The 17,240-nt window shown below is 46.9% G+C and overlaps 1 protein-coding gene across 1 annotated transcript; it reads left to right on the forward strand.

Moving 5' to 3' along the window:
- Positions 1 to 2,248: 2,248 nt before the first annotated feature.
- On the forward strand, positions 2,249 to 2,842 carry LOC308511847 (melanoma-associated antigen 10-like; the record flags this gene model as incomplete). The annotated part of the gene is made up of 1 exon (XM_081081693.1): positions 2,249 to 2,842. One exon carries the CDS (start codon positions 2,249 to 2,251, stop codon positions 2,840 to 2,842), a length of 594 nt encoding a protein of 197 aa, XP_080937819.1.
- Positions 2,843 to 17,240: the final 14,398 nt, after the last annotated feature.

Genomic DNA, 17,240 nt, shown 5'->3' on the forward strand with positions numbered 1-17,240 from the left:
CAGCGACTGGCTGGCTTAGGCTCTGCAGGCACAACTGGCACACTCGGCACGATAGTCAATGTGGTGTGTCTTAAAATCCACCTTGGAGGTCTCAGAGAGATGGAGGGCATGGCCTGCAGTATTCACTCTCAGTTCAGCAGAAGGGAAAGGTCCCAGGCACTCTCTGAGTAAGCCTAGGTAGCACAGGGAGGAAAGAGGATACCACACTCCAGACAATGGGTGCCCTGAACCCAGTCTGTGCTGTTGTCAGCCCTGGGAAAGGCCTGGCATGGGTCGGCAGAGGTGGTTCCTCCTCACGTTTGTCTGAGGGCACTCTGGAAGGACAGGGCCTTGGTCAGAGGGAATGGCTTCAGTTCATGCACAGATGAGCTGAGGTTGTGGAAGGGTCATAAAGCTTTGAATGCTTTCTTGTGGGAAACTGCAGCTATGAGCTCCCTGAGAAAAGAAGAGAGCCCTCAGCATCAGGGAGTGTCCTGTCCTCAGCATCCAGATTCCCCAGGCAGGGGTACCTGGGTGTGACATGCTCTCCCTTTCCACATGCCTGCTCGTCCTGAGCTTTTGTCACTGAGGACAGTTATTCAGGGTGAAATCAAGTCAGCTGGATTCAGACCCATTCCAGGCCAGGAAGAAAGGCAAGTATCCTGAGGCCAGACTACGGGAACTCTACCCGGAATGGATGGGCCCAGGCCCTGGTGTCAGTTTTGTGATAACCTGGACAGGGGTGGGGGCAGATGGAGCTCCTGTTCACTTTTGTCTCAGAGCTTTCAGGAAGGTGAGGACCTTGGTGTGAGACCATACATCGTATCATCCCCAGGATCCAAATTTTGTCAACAGAGAGACGAGTCCCAGATCCTGCCAAGAATCAAGGTGAACACTGAGGGGGAGCAGAGCACATGGGAACCCAGACTTACCCTGCCTGCTCTGTCAGCAATGGGGAAACTCGGAATAGGGCCTGGATTACCTCAGCTCACTTCCCTACTCCTGTATCTCAGGGAGGTGCACCCTAAGTCTAAGTAGATTGCGCTCAGTCAGCAGAGAGAGTGTCTGAAACCCTGCAGTGCGTCATGGTGAGAAGTGATCAGAGCCTTAACCCAGCGTAGATGGACCCAAATCTTCAGTCACCCCTTCTTGATCCTCTGGGAGAGGGACCCCCTCATTTTCTTCACTCAAGTGTCAGGTGTGTGTGGTCTTGTTCTGAGAGTTTGACCTCAGGCCAGCAGAAGGCAGTGAGGGGCCTGGCCCTGGCAGGGGAAGGGTGAGGATCCTACATGTGCAAGGAGGAACCTCCCACCCACAACAGAGGGGACCTCACAGAGTCCTGCTGCCCCTCCTGTCAGCATTGGGGTTCCAGGACTGTGATTGCCATGTGCATCCTGAGGTGCTCCGTTTTTCCCACCAGCAGAGCCCCCGGATAGAAGGAGGTGAAGGCCTTGGTTTATGCTACATATTCTCAGGTCACAGAGCAGCAGGAGGCCAGGAAGTGCTAGGAATTAAGGTGAGGTTCCGACCATGAATATGTCCCCATGGGCTCGCCACCACTGTCAGAGGGGACCCCACATTGCCTGACACCTCCACACCCCACCGTCAGCTACAGAACCCTGCGCTGTGCCTTCTACACCCTGAGCAGTCATGTCACTTCCTACTTCAGGCTCCTAGTGGGCAGGCTGATCAGGAGTGAGCCCTGTGAGGCCCATGGACACCCCTAAAGGGGAGACCTGGAAGTCACCTTTGTCAGAGCCGCCTAGGGTGTGTTTCTCAGCTCATGCCTCTCATACTCCCCTTCCCCCAGGCCCGTGGGTCCTAATCGCCCATCTTCTGGCCACACTCGGTCACTGTTCGAGCACGAGTCATCATGCCTGGTCATCATATGAGTGAGCCGTGGAAGCCTGAGGAAGACCATCTGGACCCAATGGAGATCCCTGACATGTTGGTAGAGGAACTGTTCTGGGCTATGCAGGAGGAGGAGGAGGAGGAGGAGGAGGATGAGGAGGAGGCCCTGTCTCTCTCCTCCTCTCGGTCTTCCTCCCCCTCAGTCCTGTTTATAGACAGCCTAGAGGAGGTGTCTGCTGCTGAGACACCAAGTCCTCCCCAGAGTCCTCAGGGTGCCTCCCCCCATGCCATGGCAGCCTTTCCATGGAGACACGCTGAAGATGAGAGCTCCAGCAGCCAAGATGAGGAGGGTCCAAACACTGAGGGAGGCCCTGATCAAGATGCCGATTCCTTGCTCCACAAAGCACTGCATTTGAAGATGGTAGAAATGGTGGAGTTTCTACTCCTTAAGTACCGTGCAAAGGAGCCGACCACCAAGGCAGAAATGCTGAGTAGTGTCATCAAAGAGCACCAGGACCACTTTCCTGAGCTCTTCAGTGCAGCCACTGAATGCATCCAGTGGGGCTTTGGTATTGTTGTGAAAGAAATGGACCCCAGTACTCACACCTATGTCCTGGCCACTGCCTTGGGGCTCAGCTATGATGGGATGGTGAGCGATGGGCACAGATATCCCAACACAGGCCTCCTGGTCACAGTTCTGTGGGTGATCGCCTCAGAGGGTGATTGTGCCCCTGAGGAAAAAGTCTGGGCAGCACTGAATGTTCTAGGGGTGTATGATGGGAAGGAGCATTGGCTCTATGGGGAGCCCAGGGAGCTCATCACCAAAATTTGGGTCCAGGAACAGTACCTGCTGTACCGCCAGGTGCCCAATAGTGATCCTGCATGCTATGAGTTCCTGTGGGGTCCCCGAGCACATGCAGAGACTACCATGTTGAACACCCTCCAGTTTGTGCTCGGGGTTAATGACAGGGATCCCTATTCCCTTTCATCCCTGCTTGAAGGGCCTGAGTAATGACACTATGCCTGAGCCAGAGTTGAATCCAGGCACTTTTCAGGCCCATGAGCATTAACTTCTTTTGCTGGGCAGAAAGTGCATCCAATTTTCAACTCTATGTTTGAGAAGAAACTAATAGTGAGGCCCAGGGAAAGGTATGAGCTCCTATTATGATTGAGAAATTTGTGATTTATTATTTTGCGATTTTTAAGGAAATTTTTGAATGTCCCTTTTCATAGAAGCTTTCATAAACTTTTAGCATGTGAGTTTGTAAATGACATTGATCACATTATATATTTCTACGTGTCCAGCTCAAGAGTAAGAGATTTGCTATTGTATAACCAAAATTGGGACACTTTCCATCCTAGTTTGTGATCCCAAAATAGATAACATGGCATTATAAAAGGATTTCCTTGGAAATGTGTAAGAACTCGGCAGTACATGCAATGGAGTTAATAAATAGAAAAATAATAGCAAAAGGTTGTTAATTTTTGATTCTTATCTCTTCTCGTCTGTCTTTGCATGAAACAACTTATCGAAGGATCCTTGGTTCCGGCAAGAAAGTGGAGGGATTTCATCTGCATAAAGACGACCCCTGCTCAGTGGTTCATTTAATCCCCAGACATTCACTGAGCCTATGTCCTCTGGAAGATCCTGTGTTAGTAGTGGGGACACCAACATAAGCAGGGCACACCCACCCACAGAATGATAGTGTAGGAGCTATAGTCATATAAGGGAGGGGTTAGGTGTCCCCTAAATCTTACAAACAAGTAACAGAACAGGTGAGGTGGTGGGCCTCCAGGGAACATCACTCAATTTTGAATGGCCTTCATTTTTACCGCAGCGTAGTTGCAACAGCATGGTGGAACTGGAGAGCATTATGTTAAGCCAAATAAGCCAGTCAGAGAAAGATAATTATCACATGATCTCACTTATATATGGAATATAATGAACAACAAATGGATGGACAAAAACATCCAAATACAGAGAAGCATCGATCTGACCATCAAACCTCAGAGGGAAGGTAGGGGAGGGTGGAGGTAAGGGGGAGAGATCAACCAAAGGACTTGTATGAAGCATATAGGCCTAACCAATGGACACAGATGCCAGGGGGGTGATGGCATGAGTGGGGGGCTGGAGGAGGGCAATGGGTGGATAAGGACTCATATGTAATACCTTAATTAAAAAATGATGTGCATGGCATGAGCCACGCAGACACTGTGCCATTGGACAGTATGAGCACTAGGCGTGTTATACCCATCATCTGCACAGATTTCTACAGAAATAGAGTTACTGAGCCATGAGAAACATGATGGCCTGGGAGAGCCTAATTGGGATTAAATGTTAATGATCTTGAGTGTACTCTGGCCAATCATTATCAAGGGGTAGATTTTGGGTGGGGGTGAAATGAATGAAAGCATTTGTTTGGATGAAAGAGCAGCTTGGACAGAGGGAAAGTGTTGTAAGTAGATTCTCTTTTTGGCATCTTTGTGTGTGTCCAGCTGGGAAGGCTCCCCACACCTGAATGTCAGCATACATCCATGAATTGGGTATTCTCTTTGGCCGACTGGGAGTTCTGTGCCCAACTGAGCTGCACATTCTCTAATATGACCTTAATAACAAACAAGTAATCACAGTGCCAGAGGCGAGAGTGGAAGTATCTGGGATAAAAACGATATTAGAAATAACTGCCATTCATTACAGATTCAGTCTCCACTAGGTACTGTGCACGGTGGTTTACAAACACTCCACACATCCCTGCAGTCCTATAAGACAGGGCTTATCAGACCCACTTACTTCACAGAGGAAGAACCTGATGCCCATTGGGCCTGCTAATTTTCCCAAGAATACATGGCTAGTAAGTGGCATCGTGGAGTCTTGACCCCTTGCCTGAATTCATCAGGAGTCCATGATATTTCCTGCCTTTCTAGCCCATGGCCCACCTTCTGCCTCACAATTAATCTGTCCTCTAAGTATGAATGAACTCTTTCAGATGACAATTAGTAGAACCCTGGGGCCCAGGCAAGAGCAGGCCTAAGGAAGGAAGGTGACAGTGAGAATAAAGCATAATTTGGAGATTGTCAGAGGTTTATTGATATCTCAGTCTTCCCGGGGCCAGGATTTCTGCCTCGTCCCAGCATTTTCCCTCATGAAAACACCCTTCCCCTGGTCTTCCCTTGGGTGCCTCCTGTCCATCCATGAATCATGATCTGCTGACTTGCTTATCAGTGCAGCCTCCTTCTAAGGCTGCACAGAATCTCCTGCCCTCAACCTTTCACAGAGGCTCCCTACTCCCTTCAGAATGACCCTGCTCTCCCATAGCTCACCCTCCATCCCATCTGAGAGCAATAGCCCCTTATTTATTTTCTATTAAGAGATAACTGTAAATAGGAATATACTTTCAAGAAGTTTTTATTTTATTTTTGACACTATTACAGATACCATATTTTCCCTTCTTTTGACCCTGTTCACATAGCACCTGTCTTCCCTGCACCCTCTGGCCTTCACCACATTGCCATCTGTGTTCATGGATGTTCTTTGGCTAATCCGTTCAGTTAGTTTCATCCAATCCCTCTCTCCCCCATCCCCTCTGACTGCTGTCAGTCTGTTCCATGTCTTCATGCCTGTGTTTCTATTTTGTTCGACAGATAATGTTCACTAGATTCCACACATAAGTGAGGTCATATAGTTTTTCTCTTTCTCTGACTGGCTTCTTTCACTGAGTATAATAATCTCCAGATCCATACATGCTGTCTCAAAAGTTAAGAATTCCTTCTCTTTTCATGCCAGGTAGTATTCCATTATGAAAATATACCATTGTTTTTTTATTCACCCTTCTATTGATGGGCATCTGCACTGTTTTCAGCTCTTGGCTATCCTACATAATAAAAGCCTAATATGCAAATTGACTGAATGCTGGAACAACCAGTCACTATGACGTGCCCTGACCACTAGGGGACAGACACTCAACGCAGGAGCTGACCCCCTGTTGGTCAGTGCTCTCCCACAGGGGGAGCTCGGTTCAGCCAGTGCATCAGTGGCGAGTGCATCAGTGGTGGCAGGAACCTCTCCCGCCTCCATGTAGGCACTAAAGAGCAGCAATCAGGTGGGTGGTAAAGAGTGAGGGGTCCCGGACTGCAAGAGGGTGCAGGCCTGGCTGAGGGCCGCCCCCTACGGTGATCGAGTTTTGTGCACTGGGCCTCTAGTTGTAAATAATGCTCTTTGAACATAGGGCTGCATATATTCTTTGTGATCGGTGGTTCAGGCTTCTTAAGATATATTCCTAGAAGTGGGATCACTGTGTCAAATGGCAGCTTTATGTTTCATTACTTTAGGAAACTCCACACAGTCTTCCATAGTGGTTGCACCTGTCTGCATTTCCACTAATAGTATACAAGGGTTCCTTTTCCTCCACATCCTCACTAGCACTTTTTGTTTGTTGATTTATTGATGGTAGCCATTCTGGTAGTTGTGAGGTGGTACCTCACTGTCATTTGAATTTGCATATCTCTGATGATGGGTGAAATTGAGCATTTTTTCTTGTCTCATCCATTTGTATGTCCTCTTTAGAGAAATATCTACTCAAGACCTCTGCCCACTTTTAAATTGCATTGTTTGTCTTCTTTGGTTGAACTGTATGAGTACTTTATATATTTTGGAGATTCACCCCTTATCAGATGTATCTTTGGCAAATATGTTCTCCCATGCAGAGGCTTCTCTTTTCATGTTGTTGCCGGTACCCTTTGCTGTGCAGAAGCTTTTTAGTTTGATGTAGTCCCATTTGTTTATATTTTCCTTTATTTCCCTTGCCCTGTGTGACATATCAGCAAAAAATATTGCTGTGTGTAATGTCTGAGATTTTACTGCCTATGTTTTCTTCCAGGGTTTTTATGGTTTCATGACTTACATTTAAGTCTTTTATTCATTTTGAATGTATTCTTATGAATGGTATAAGTTGGTGGTTTCATTTCATTGTTTCACATGTACCCATCCAAGTTTCCCAATACCATTTACTAATGAAGAGACTGTCTTCACCTCATTGTATGCTGTTGCCCCCTTTGTCAAATATCAGTTCACAGTGTAGGTGTGGGTTGACGTTTGGGCTCTCTGTTGTGTTCCATTGATCCATATGCCTGCTGTTCTGTCATTACCAGTTGTTTTGATTACAATGGCCTTATAGCATAGCTTGATATCAGGTATTGTGATTCCTCTAGGTTTGTTCTCCTTTCTCAAAGGGTCCTGAACATGTTGCCTAATAGAGACTGTCTGACTGGTGGCCAGGGTACCAATGAGTGAATTTCTGGGACCCAGCAGACTTAATTGAGGAAGGCCAGTTTCATAATGGCTTTCTTCAACTCCACGGAAGTCAGCAAAGTGGGTATTTCATCTTCAAAGGAAAAGAATAACCTGATGTTCTAGATTCTTCAAAACAGTGGAAATTCAGTTGCTCTTGCTTCAAAGAACATTAGCTAATGGTCCTACAGAAGCCTTGGGATGCAAGGGTGCCTTAATCATAACAAATAAACACCCTCTCTCCACCAAATTCCAGATTGTGGTTTCCAAACCCTCTCTCCAATTTCCCTCCCACAAACTGGACAAGTCCCTTCATATAAGTAATCGGTATTGGCATGAGCTAGCAAAGTGCACAAGGAAATCTTTTCAGCCTTTAAAGAACTCATTTAAGAAACAATGTTTGGTAGGCAACTAAAAGGAGCTGGCTGCTTTTCCAGAGACACTAGGAGCCCCCCACCCCCACCCTGAACCCACCAACACCTATCCTCTAGGGCAGTGGTTCTCAACCTTCCTAATGCCGTGACACTTTAATACAGTTCCTCATGTTGTGGTGACCCCCAACCATAAAATTATTTTCGTTGCTACTTCATAACTATAATTTTGCTACTGTTATGAATCGTAATGTAAATATCTGATATGCAGGGTGTATTTTCATTGTTACAAATTGAACATACTTAAAGCATAGTGATTAATCACAAAAACAATATGTAATTATATATGTGTTTTCTGATGGTCTTAGGAGACCCCTGTGAAAGGGTCTTTCGACCCACAAAGGGGTCGCAACCCACAGGTTGGGAACTGTTGCTCTAGGGCATATCCTCCAAGAATATACCGACTTTGTGCATGAATGCTCTGTAATCCTGTTTAGAGGCACAGAGACCATGGACTGAGCCTGAATCTAGACCAGCCGTGGGCAAACTACGGACCGCGGGCCAGATCCGGCCCCTTTAAAATGAATAAAACTAAAAACAATAAAGACGGTACCCTTTTATGTAATGATGCTTACTTTGAATTTATATTAATTCACACAAACACTCCATCCATGCTTTTGTTCCGGCCCTCCGGTCCAGTTTAAGAACCCATTGTGGCCCTCGAGTCAAAAAGTTTGCCCACCCCTCACCCAGGGGCTCCATTAAGGATCCAGTCCTTAGGCTAGGGGCACTTTGGGCGATTCTGTTCCCAAATGCCTTTGCACTCCACTTTTAGAAACAAAGGATGGACCCTCAGAGAGCACAAATTACACCACTTAGTGCAAGACATGGGACAAGGACTCATGGGACAAGGACACAGACTCACTAAAAAGGAAAATTCCAACATGTTTAGGTAGCCGTGACTGAATGAAGCAGATATGAAAATAATCATGGCTATGTACTTGAACATAGATGAGATCCTGGGTGTGGGATGTGACTAAAGTCAAATGCAAGTCATCTTCACCACAGAGGAGAGGATACTACAGTGGTTTTTGTGATCCATGTTCTCTATCTGTTTGAGGTGGTCTAACTACCAACTTTGGTCTTAATACTCTAAAAAGGGAGATAGAAGGGTACCGTGGAAAGGTGACACTGCTTGTACCCCCACCTATACAGGAACACACCCTACTCTAGGGACAACTTGACCCGGGGTAATAAAGCAGGACTCTTCGTTTGGGCTCATGTGAGCAGGACCCAGCAACCAGCAAGAGTAGCTGGAAGAGACCAAAGAAGCATGCTTGTGGAGGGTGCATTGGACAGGGGGGCTACCTGCTGAGATGGGGCCAACCACCATTTTCTGGGAGGTACAGTCCCCCAGGGGCCCATCTGACCCCGGCATTCTTGGTGGTAGCCAAGCTAGGACTAAGCAAGGCCTTGACCTTGAGCTATCAAAGAGGCCATCAATAGGCCTCTCCCTCTCTAGGGATGAAAGAGAGATAGACTCATGACCTCTCAACACATCCAGTGAACTATCAACAAGAAACAATCTCCCTGGCAGCAGATGAGAGTTCTTTCTGGTATCCTGAACCCAATTTTTCTGTGCTTTTTGGAAAGAGAGAACCTGGGGGCCCTATACACATCCACTCCCCTACACTTATCCAGGGCCCAAACTCCAGAGCAGCTGTGAGCCATCTTTGGGAAATCACATGACTTAAGCATCTGATGGCCCCATGGCTGAGACTCTGGAACAGCCGTGGGCAAACTATGGCCCGCGGTCCGGAACCAGTCCATTTGAAATGAATAAAACTAAAAAAAAAGATCGTACCCTTTTATGTAATGATGTTTACTTTGAATTTATATTAGTTCACACAAACACTCCATCCATGCTTTTGTTCCGGCCCTCCGGTCCAGTTTAAGAACCCATTGTGGCCCTCGAGTCAAAAAGTTTGCCCACCCCTGCTCAAGAATTTGGAGGGCAGTATATATTGGGCATCCGTGCTGTGACCCCCCTGCTCAGGGATAGGATTAGAGTAGTCAATGCTTTTTAATGTAGAGCATCTCCATGCCAAGTCCGAGTACCCATGAGATGCACGGAGCCAAGCTGATCCTATCACAGGTGTTGGAGAGACACAGGTACCAAGCAGGGTGCCAAGACAACCTATAACCAGAGGACCCAAGCCAACATGCTGCCAAATTGGAAGGAAACAATGACCTTCTGGGACTGTCCTTCCCAAGAATGCTTTGGGGGATAGTGGAGGATGATGCCTCCATGTCTGTGCACTGGAATGATGCTGGAGACCCCACGATAATTGAGAAAGATCTTTTCCAATGTGAGGTTCTTTGCCGAAGGGGCAAGGAGCAAGTCCTTGAATCTGACAGCCTGAAGACGTTCATCCATCCGCTTGCTGAATCGGATTCAGCAAAATATGCCCAGGCAGTTCTCCAGGGAACAGGATGATGGTAAAGTAGAAAGTCCTCCCATGTCCCATGTTCTCTGTTACTCAAACATCTTCTTAGTAGGCGCAGAAGAATGATATACTGAAAGAGTTTCATTTCAGGGGATAACTCTTTTTCACACGAGATAGTATTTTTCCAAAGGTGAGAAAGTACAGATTTCCATATGAAACTGTAACCCCCTTAGACATAACCTGCAGGGATGACTAAAGATTCTGAGAAGCCAGTTAATATCAAGTAGATATATTTTTCCTCCCAGAATTACTGAATTAATGTTGTTTCAGGTGTACAGAAACAGCAATTCCAGAAAGACAAACCTTGGCTCGTCCAGAACATCAAGACAAAAGGAAACCAGATGAATCATACTTGGCCAGATACCACCTCAACTCCTCCGCAGAGAAACAAGAGGCTGCCCCATAGCAGACACTCAGGAAGAAAGAATTCAGCATGAAAAAGGCATTGAAGAAGTTGAGCAAAAGGAAATCACGCAATCCTCAGGGACCGAGTGCCACCTGCTCATTCAAGTTCTCAGTTCTGCTGCTCATGAACAGTGCCATTGAGGTCAGGTGTGAAAGTGAGGCAGGTGGTCCAAGTGGGGAGGGCATATATGGGAATGGCATGCTTGTTCCCCTGCTATTGCCTGAATGGATGGCACAGGGGCTCTGATCTCTAGCCCCCTAAATCACACACTATATGATTTGATGATGTATTTGTACAACACCTGGTATTTATATGGTGATGGCTTGCCGGAAGCCAGTCCATCCTTGCTGCTTGACACAGTCGCTGCAGGAAAGAAACATCTGCACAGCATATGTTTCAAGGGACCTGGCGTATATAGCACACTGTTCTTAATATGTTTGCTCCCCTTAGCGCTGTGTGTTTTAACCAAGGTCACCTCTCCGAGAAAGGTTGTTTCCCCAGGTAGGGATTTTTCCCTGAAGTTAGGGAGGAGATGAAACTCCTTAACTAAGTGCCAGGCGGGTAGTTAATCACTTTAACTACAAACAATCATGCTTAAGCTACATAATCTTTACTCCCTGGAATGGAGATAAGAAACGCCCTAACCTTTGTAATAGAAATTGACAGGATTAAAATCAACTGGTATAAATACGGATGTAACAAGACAATAAACACCAGAACCTCTCTGGAGATCCAGACCAGAACTTGGCTGAGATCCTGGCTGGAGATCCTGGCTAGGCTGCTGATCAACTGAACACTGTCTCCGTGTCCTTCCTTCTTCGCCGACTCCGTCTACGCCTTTGGGAACCCCTGGACCTGCTGGGGTTGGACCCCGGCATCTGGCGCCCGAACAGGGACCCTTAGGTAAGTCCCCCCGTACTTGGGACGGATAGGACTGCACCATAGGTTGCTGCAGACCCCACCCCCCATAGAGAATAAGTAGGGTAAGCGGGTAGTTAGTACAGAACTTAGATTGACAGGATGGGTCATACTGAGTCTAAAGAAAAAAGACTCTGTATTAATCTTTTAACGCCTATGCTTGCTAGCAGAGGAGTTAAGGTTACTCCCAGTCAGACAGAAAGTTTTATAGAAGACGTATGTCAATGGCTTCCTGAGGATGGAACTGTTAATTTAGAAACTTGGACTAAAGTAGGAGAGCAATTACAGAACGATTACAGCTACCATGGATCTGAGAAGGTCCCGGCAGATACCTTTTCTCTCTGGAATTCAATTTCTGAAACCTTGGCACCAGAGGCAAAAACGGTTGAACTTTCTCAAAATTTAAATAGTCCCCCGGCTCCACCCAGAGAGGATACTTCATTATTGTCTTCAGCTCAATCTAAAAGCAATTTAGCTAGGCCTACTGATCGGGAGGAGAATAAGTATCATAAACATGACCATTGGTCCTTTCCAGTTAGTAGAGAGGAGAGAGGCCCTCCCATTCAAAACAGTCTCCCCAAATTAGAAAGGAAGCCTAAACCAGGTCCTGTGGCTCCTATGAGCTCCATGTCTAAATTTCAAAGGGCGATAAGAGAAGCTGAAGCTAATGGAGATCTTGAATTCTCACTCTGCTTCCCAGTTACATATGAGAATGAGTCTGTTGGGAATAGAAACCCCACCTTGGAGCCTATACCTTACAAAGTACTTAAATAATTAAAATTGGCCTGCTCTGAATATGGACCTGTAGCTCCTTACACACAAACCTTGGTAAAAACCCTAGCCAGTAAATGGATGACTCCTTATGATTGGTCACAGGTTTGTAAATCCTGTCTCTCAGGAGGCGATTACTTATTATGGAAAACTGAATATGAAGATCTTGCTAAGAAAGCTGTAGCCACTAGCGAAAAAACCAGAAAAGGAATAACCCTAGACATGATATTAGGAGAAGGTGATTTTAACACGGCTGAGGAGCAAATGAATATGCCCACAGAGGCACTTACCAAAGTAACCAGTTGTGCAGTAAGTGCCTGGAAATCCCTACCTCATACAGCAGGAAAAACAACCACCCTTACAGAGGTTAAACAGAAGGTCGAGGAACCATATCAGGATTTCCTTTCTCGCCTCATGCAGGCAGTCAAGAGAGTAATCAATAACAAAGAGGCAGCCGATATCCTAATCAAACAACTGGCTTTTGAAAATGCTAATAATACCTGTCAGGCTTTATTAAGGCTGATTCTCAGAACAGGAACTATAAAGGATTTTATAAAACAGTGTGCTGAAGTAAGTCTAGCATTTATACAGGGTGTAGCTATAGCTGCAGCTCTCAAAGGGGAGACATACCCTCAATATGTACAGGGTATAGGACAAGCCAGCGATAGTACAGGTAATAAAAGAAATATGAACTGCTACTCTTGTGGCTTATCTGGGCACTTTAGCAGAGAATGCCCAAATAAAAATAATAATACTCAGGCCAGATGGCAAGCTCCTCCACAGCCTGGAAATACATTAGGGAATAATATTAATCCTCCAAAAACCATTTGTCCCCGATGTCAGAAAGGATTCCATTGGGCAAAGGAATGTAGATCAAGATACCATAAAAATGGTCGGCCTTTCAACTCTACAAATAGCTCCCAAGGAGGTTATATCCCATCACCTCAATTGGGAAACTTGAGAAGGGGCCAGCCCCAGGCCCCTGCAATAATAGGGGCATCAACCCTCAACCCCTTTGCAAATTTCTACCAGTCAGTGACCTCTTCAGGGCAACCCCAGGCGGTGCAGGATTGGACCTCCACTCAACCACCCACGCAATACTAACCCCAGACTCGCCAGTAGCAGCCATTCCTACAGGAGTGTCTGGGCCGCTGCCTGAGGGAACCGTAGGTTTAATATTAGGACGGAGCTCCACCTCGTTACAGGGGATCTTAGTCATCCCAGGAGTTGTTGATGCAGACTACACAGGCGAAATACAGATTTTACTTTCCCCACCCACCACAACTATACAGATTCAGCCCAACCAGAGAATTGCCCAATTAATCCTGTTACCAATACATAAAAGAGGGACAGCTGTTACTCAGAAAGCTAGAGGGGCCGGAGGCTTTGGATCTAGTGATGCAGCATTTTGGATACAAGAAATCCATGCTACTAGACCTACAAAATTTTTACAAATTCAGGGAAAACCAATTGAAGGTCTATTGGATACAGGAGCAGATATTTCCTGCATAGCAGGGAAGGATTGGCCCTCTTCATGGCCCACGCACACCACCTCCACTTCCCTAGTAGGACTAGGCAAGGCATCTAATGTAAAAAAGAGTTCTCAGATTTTAACTTGGGCTGATGAAGATCAACATTCAGGAACATTCTGTCCCTATGTAATTACAACTATCCCCTTTACATTATGGGGAAGAGATATCTTATCTCAAATGGGAGTTCTATTATATAGCCCCAGCGGTGTTTGATTTACTCCTGTTACAAAATATTACAAGAAAATGAGTTTAAATATTCCTCTCCTCATCATGTTCTACAACATACTCTATTTGTAATTAATATACTAAATGTAGATTCTGAGGGAAATTCCCCAATGCACAGGCATTGGAACCCTGATCTAACTAAACCTAAAGCCCTCATCAAATGGAGAGACTTGCTTACAGGAGCCTGGAAGGGACCTGATGTACTTTTTACCCAGGGGAGAGGATATGCTTGTATATTTCCACAGGACGCAGACTCACCTGTGTGGATTCCAGACCGTCTAGTCCGACCTTATGTCTCACCGCCCGCCATCTCTGCCTCATCATAGCACACCTGACCGGTGCCCGTCTGCAGCAGCTGTGCAGCCCTGAGCTGGAACAATCTGTCCATTGGGAGGATCACATGTGCCTCCGTTTTGTCTTTCCACATGTCCCAGCTTTGCCCCACATCTCCTTTCCTTTTTCCTTTTTTAAAAATGTAACTACTTGTTTGCTGGTTCTTTGGCCTTTCTCCTTTGCTGAACACAGCGTTTTCTAGAATCTCCCTACCCTACTGTTCCAGGAAGGGCACCTCCCTTTTATGCCGTGACTAGGGGTGTTTGGTATATGCCCCATACATGGAGTTGTCTTGTGCCAAGAGCCTGACATCCTGGGCTGAGAAAGCCCTGTTCCAGGACTCTCCTTTGTCCTATATTGGCGCCTCTTACCCTTGTGCCAAGAGGGACCCTCTTCTTACAATCCAATTGCCCATAGCTGTTGCCTGAGCTCTCTGTTCATGCTGAGGTTGAAGCCTCGTGGTGGCTGGTACCATGGAACTGTCTCTGGCCCAATGGCGTAAGCTGGGCCCTCTCTAGGGAAGAAACCTGAGTTCCCTATGATCAATGCCAGAGCCCCGCCAGCAGGCGAGGGAATCCAAAGTCAGTTGCTGGGCATGGAGGCCAGAGGGACATAGGCTATCAAGGAGACAAAATTGAACCTCACATCACCCTACTTGGCCCAGAGATGGCTGGTAGTCAACGACGGGTAAGACTCCACAGGGTGGGGCAACCTAAGACAGGCACAGTCGGGGGCCAGTAGGAGAAAACTTGGGGTGCAACAAAGGTGGGGCACAGACCCCCCTCCCCAATGGTGCAGGGGCTTGAACACTCGCCCCTTCTGAGGAAGGTCTCCTGTCCCCATGGCTGCTTCCTGCTTCCCATGCCCAGCTCAGATCGGGACCCAGGTAAAGACAGAGACTGGCTGACAGCAGCTGCCCTCTCACTGCAACAGGACTTGTTTCCCATTTCTACCTGGGACCACAGGGAAAGGGGAAGCTGAAGGAAAGGGCTGTGTCAGGATGCTGCCTTCTTCCCTTTCTTCTCCCTCTTTTTTCTAAACACTTCCATGCCTTGTAGTTCTTTTGCTTTCTCTTCTTTTTCTACTACCCTCCATTTTCCATATCAGCTGGATCCAGAGGGCACAGCTTACTCCTCCTCGGACATCGACACCACCATCAACCACGGCCCTGATGGACCCTTTGATGCAGCCCTTCAACTTGCTGACGCTTCGGGAAGCCTGTCGCCAGTGATGCCGCCCGCTAGCCAGACCAACAAAGACAATCAAACCCACAACTTGAGGACAGCTGTAATCCCTTGACTGAAGAGGCTGGCAACCTTCTTCAGGAATGGGGCTCCTTGTGCAATCCATCCACTATGTTTATAGTTATGCTCACTGTCATTGCTTGCCAGTCTTCTCCCGAGTTTTAAACGGCCCAATCTGAGAGGTGGCCACTGATTTGCAAGCACTATCATTTAAAAAATAAAAAAGGGGGAATTTGCCGGAAGCCGGTCCATCCTTGCTGCTTGACACAGTCGCTGCAGGAAAGAAACATCTGCACAGCATATGTTTCAAGGGACCTGGCGTATATAGCATACTGTTCTTAATATGTTTGCTCCCCTTAGCGCTGTGTGTTTTAACCAGGGTCACCTCTCTGAGAAAGGTTGTTTCCCCAGGTAGGGATTTTTCCCTGAAGTTAGGGAGGGGATGAAACTCCTTAACTAAGTGCCAGGCGGGTAGTTAATCACTTTAACTACAAGCAATCATGCTTAAGCTACATAATCTTTACTCCCTGGAATGGAGATAAGAAACGCCCTAACCTTTGTAATAGAAATTGACAGGATTAAAATCAACTGGTATTAATACTGATGTAACAAGACAATAAACACCAGAACCTCTCTGGAGATCCAGACCAGAACTTGGCTGGAGATCCTGGCTAGGCTGCTGATCAACTGAACACTGTCTCCGTGTCCTTCCTTCTTCGCCGACTCCGTCTATGCCGTTGGGAACCCCTGGACCTGCTGGGGTTGAACCCTGGCAATGGCTGACCTTTCAGTCATGACCCAGCCCAAGGAACCTGATAAGGACTAGGAGGGGGACGACTCCGTATATGGAAACTGTTCACTCTGTGAGCAGTTCAAGGGCAATGCAGGCCTATACGATCACAGGTGACAGAAAACAATCACCAGTTTGTACCCACGAATCCATGTAGGCTTTAATAAAGAAAGGCAAAACTCCATGAATGAAAATAAACAGCACAATGATATTTGTGAGTCCGTGTTCTTCTGTTTCCGTGCCACACATCTCGTCAGATGAGCCTGAGGAGACTAGAAATCCTGGCCTGGACAGGCTTTTGTTCCCATTGTCCTCTTTCCTTTTCACATACTCAGACAAGGAACTGGCTAGTTAGTCCTGAGGCAAGCCCAGGAAGATCTGGTCCCCTGAGCCTTGCCTACTGGACAGGAGACAGAACTGCCTGGCTCCTGACCTTGGTGGAATCACCTTACATTAGTCATGCAACTTGAAACAGGAGGGTCTTTACTCACGGGCCCCCCTATGATGCCAGGAAGTTTCTGATCAGCATCTGAGTATCTCTAGCTCAAGTTCCAGGGGCCTTGAAGAGAGGTCCACCTAGAACCTGGCCACTCCATCTGCTAAGCGGTGTATGACAGAGGCAGTCTGGCTCAGAAGATGGGCCATTCCAGTCAACGTATGGGAGAAAGCCCATCATCCTCACCAGTAACAACCATTACTAACCCTGCTAGTAGGGACCCAAATAAAGATTGCTCACACAGAAAAAAACAAACAAACAAACAAAAAACAAAACCTCTACCCATCACTTTTCCATCAGAGCTGTACTTCAGATCTGTTCCTGTGTCACGAGGTAGTGATACAACATGTGTAATACAAGCCCTCATGAGCCAAGGGAGACTTTTACAGCAGACCAGTCACTGGCCAGGACAGACAGGTGTTTTCTTTCAAAGTCTGGTGTCTCCCTCAAGGTGAATGAGCTCATCCCTGCTGGTCACCCTCTGGCAATGGCAGTCATTCAGTGCCCGCTCCCAGACCTCCCACAATGAC

The sequence above is a fragment of the Myotis nattereri genome, assembly GCF_964212035.1.
Source record: "Myotis nattereri genome assembly, chromosome: X".
Taxonomy (NCBI): domain Eukaryota; kingdom Metazoa; phylum Chordata; class Mammalia; order Chiroptera; family Vespertilionidae; genus Myotis; species Myotis nattereri.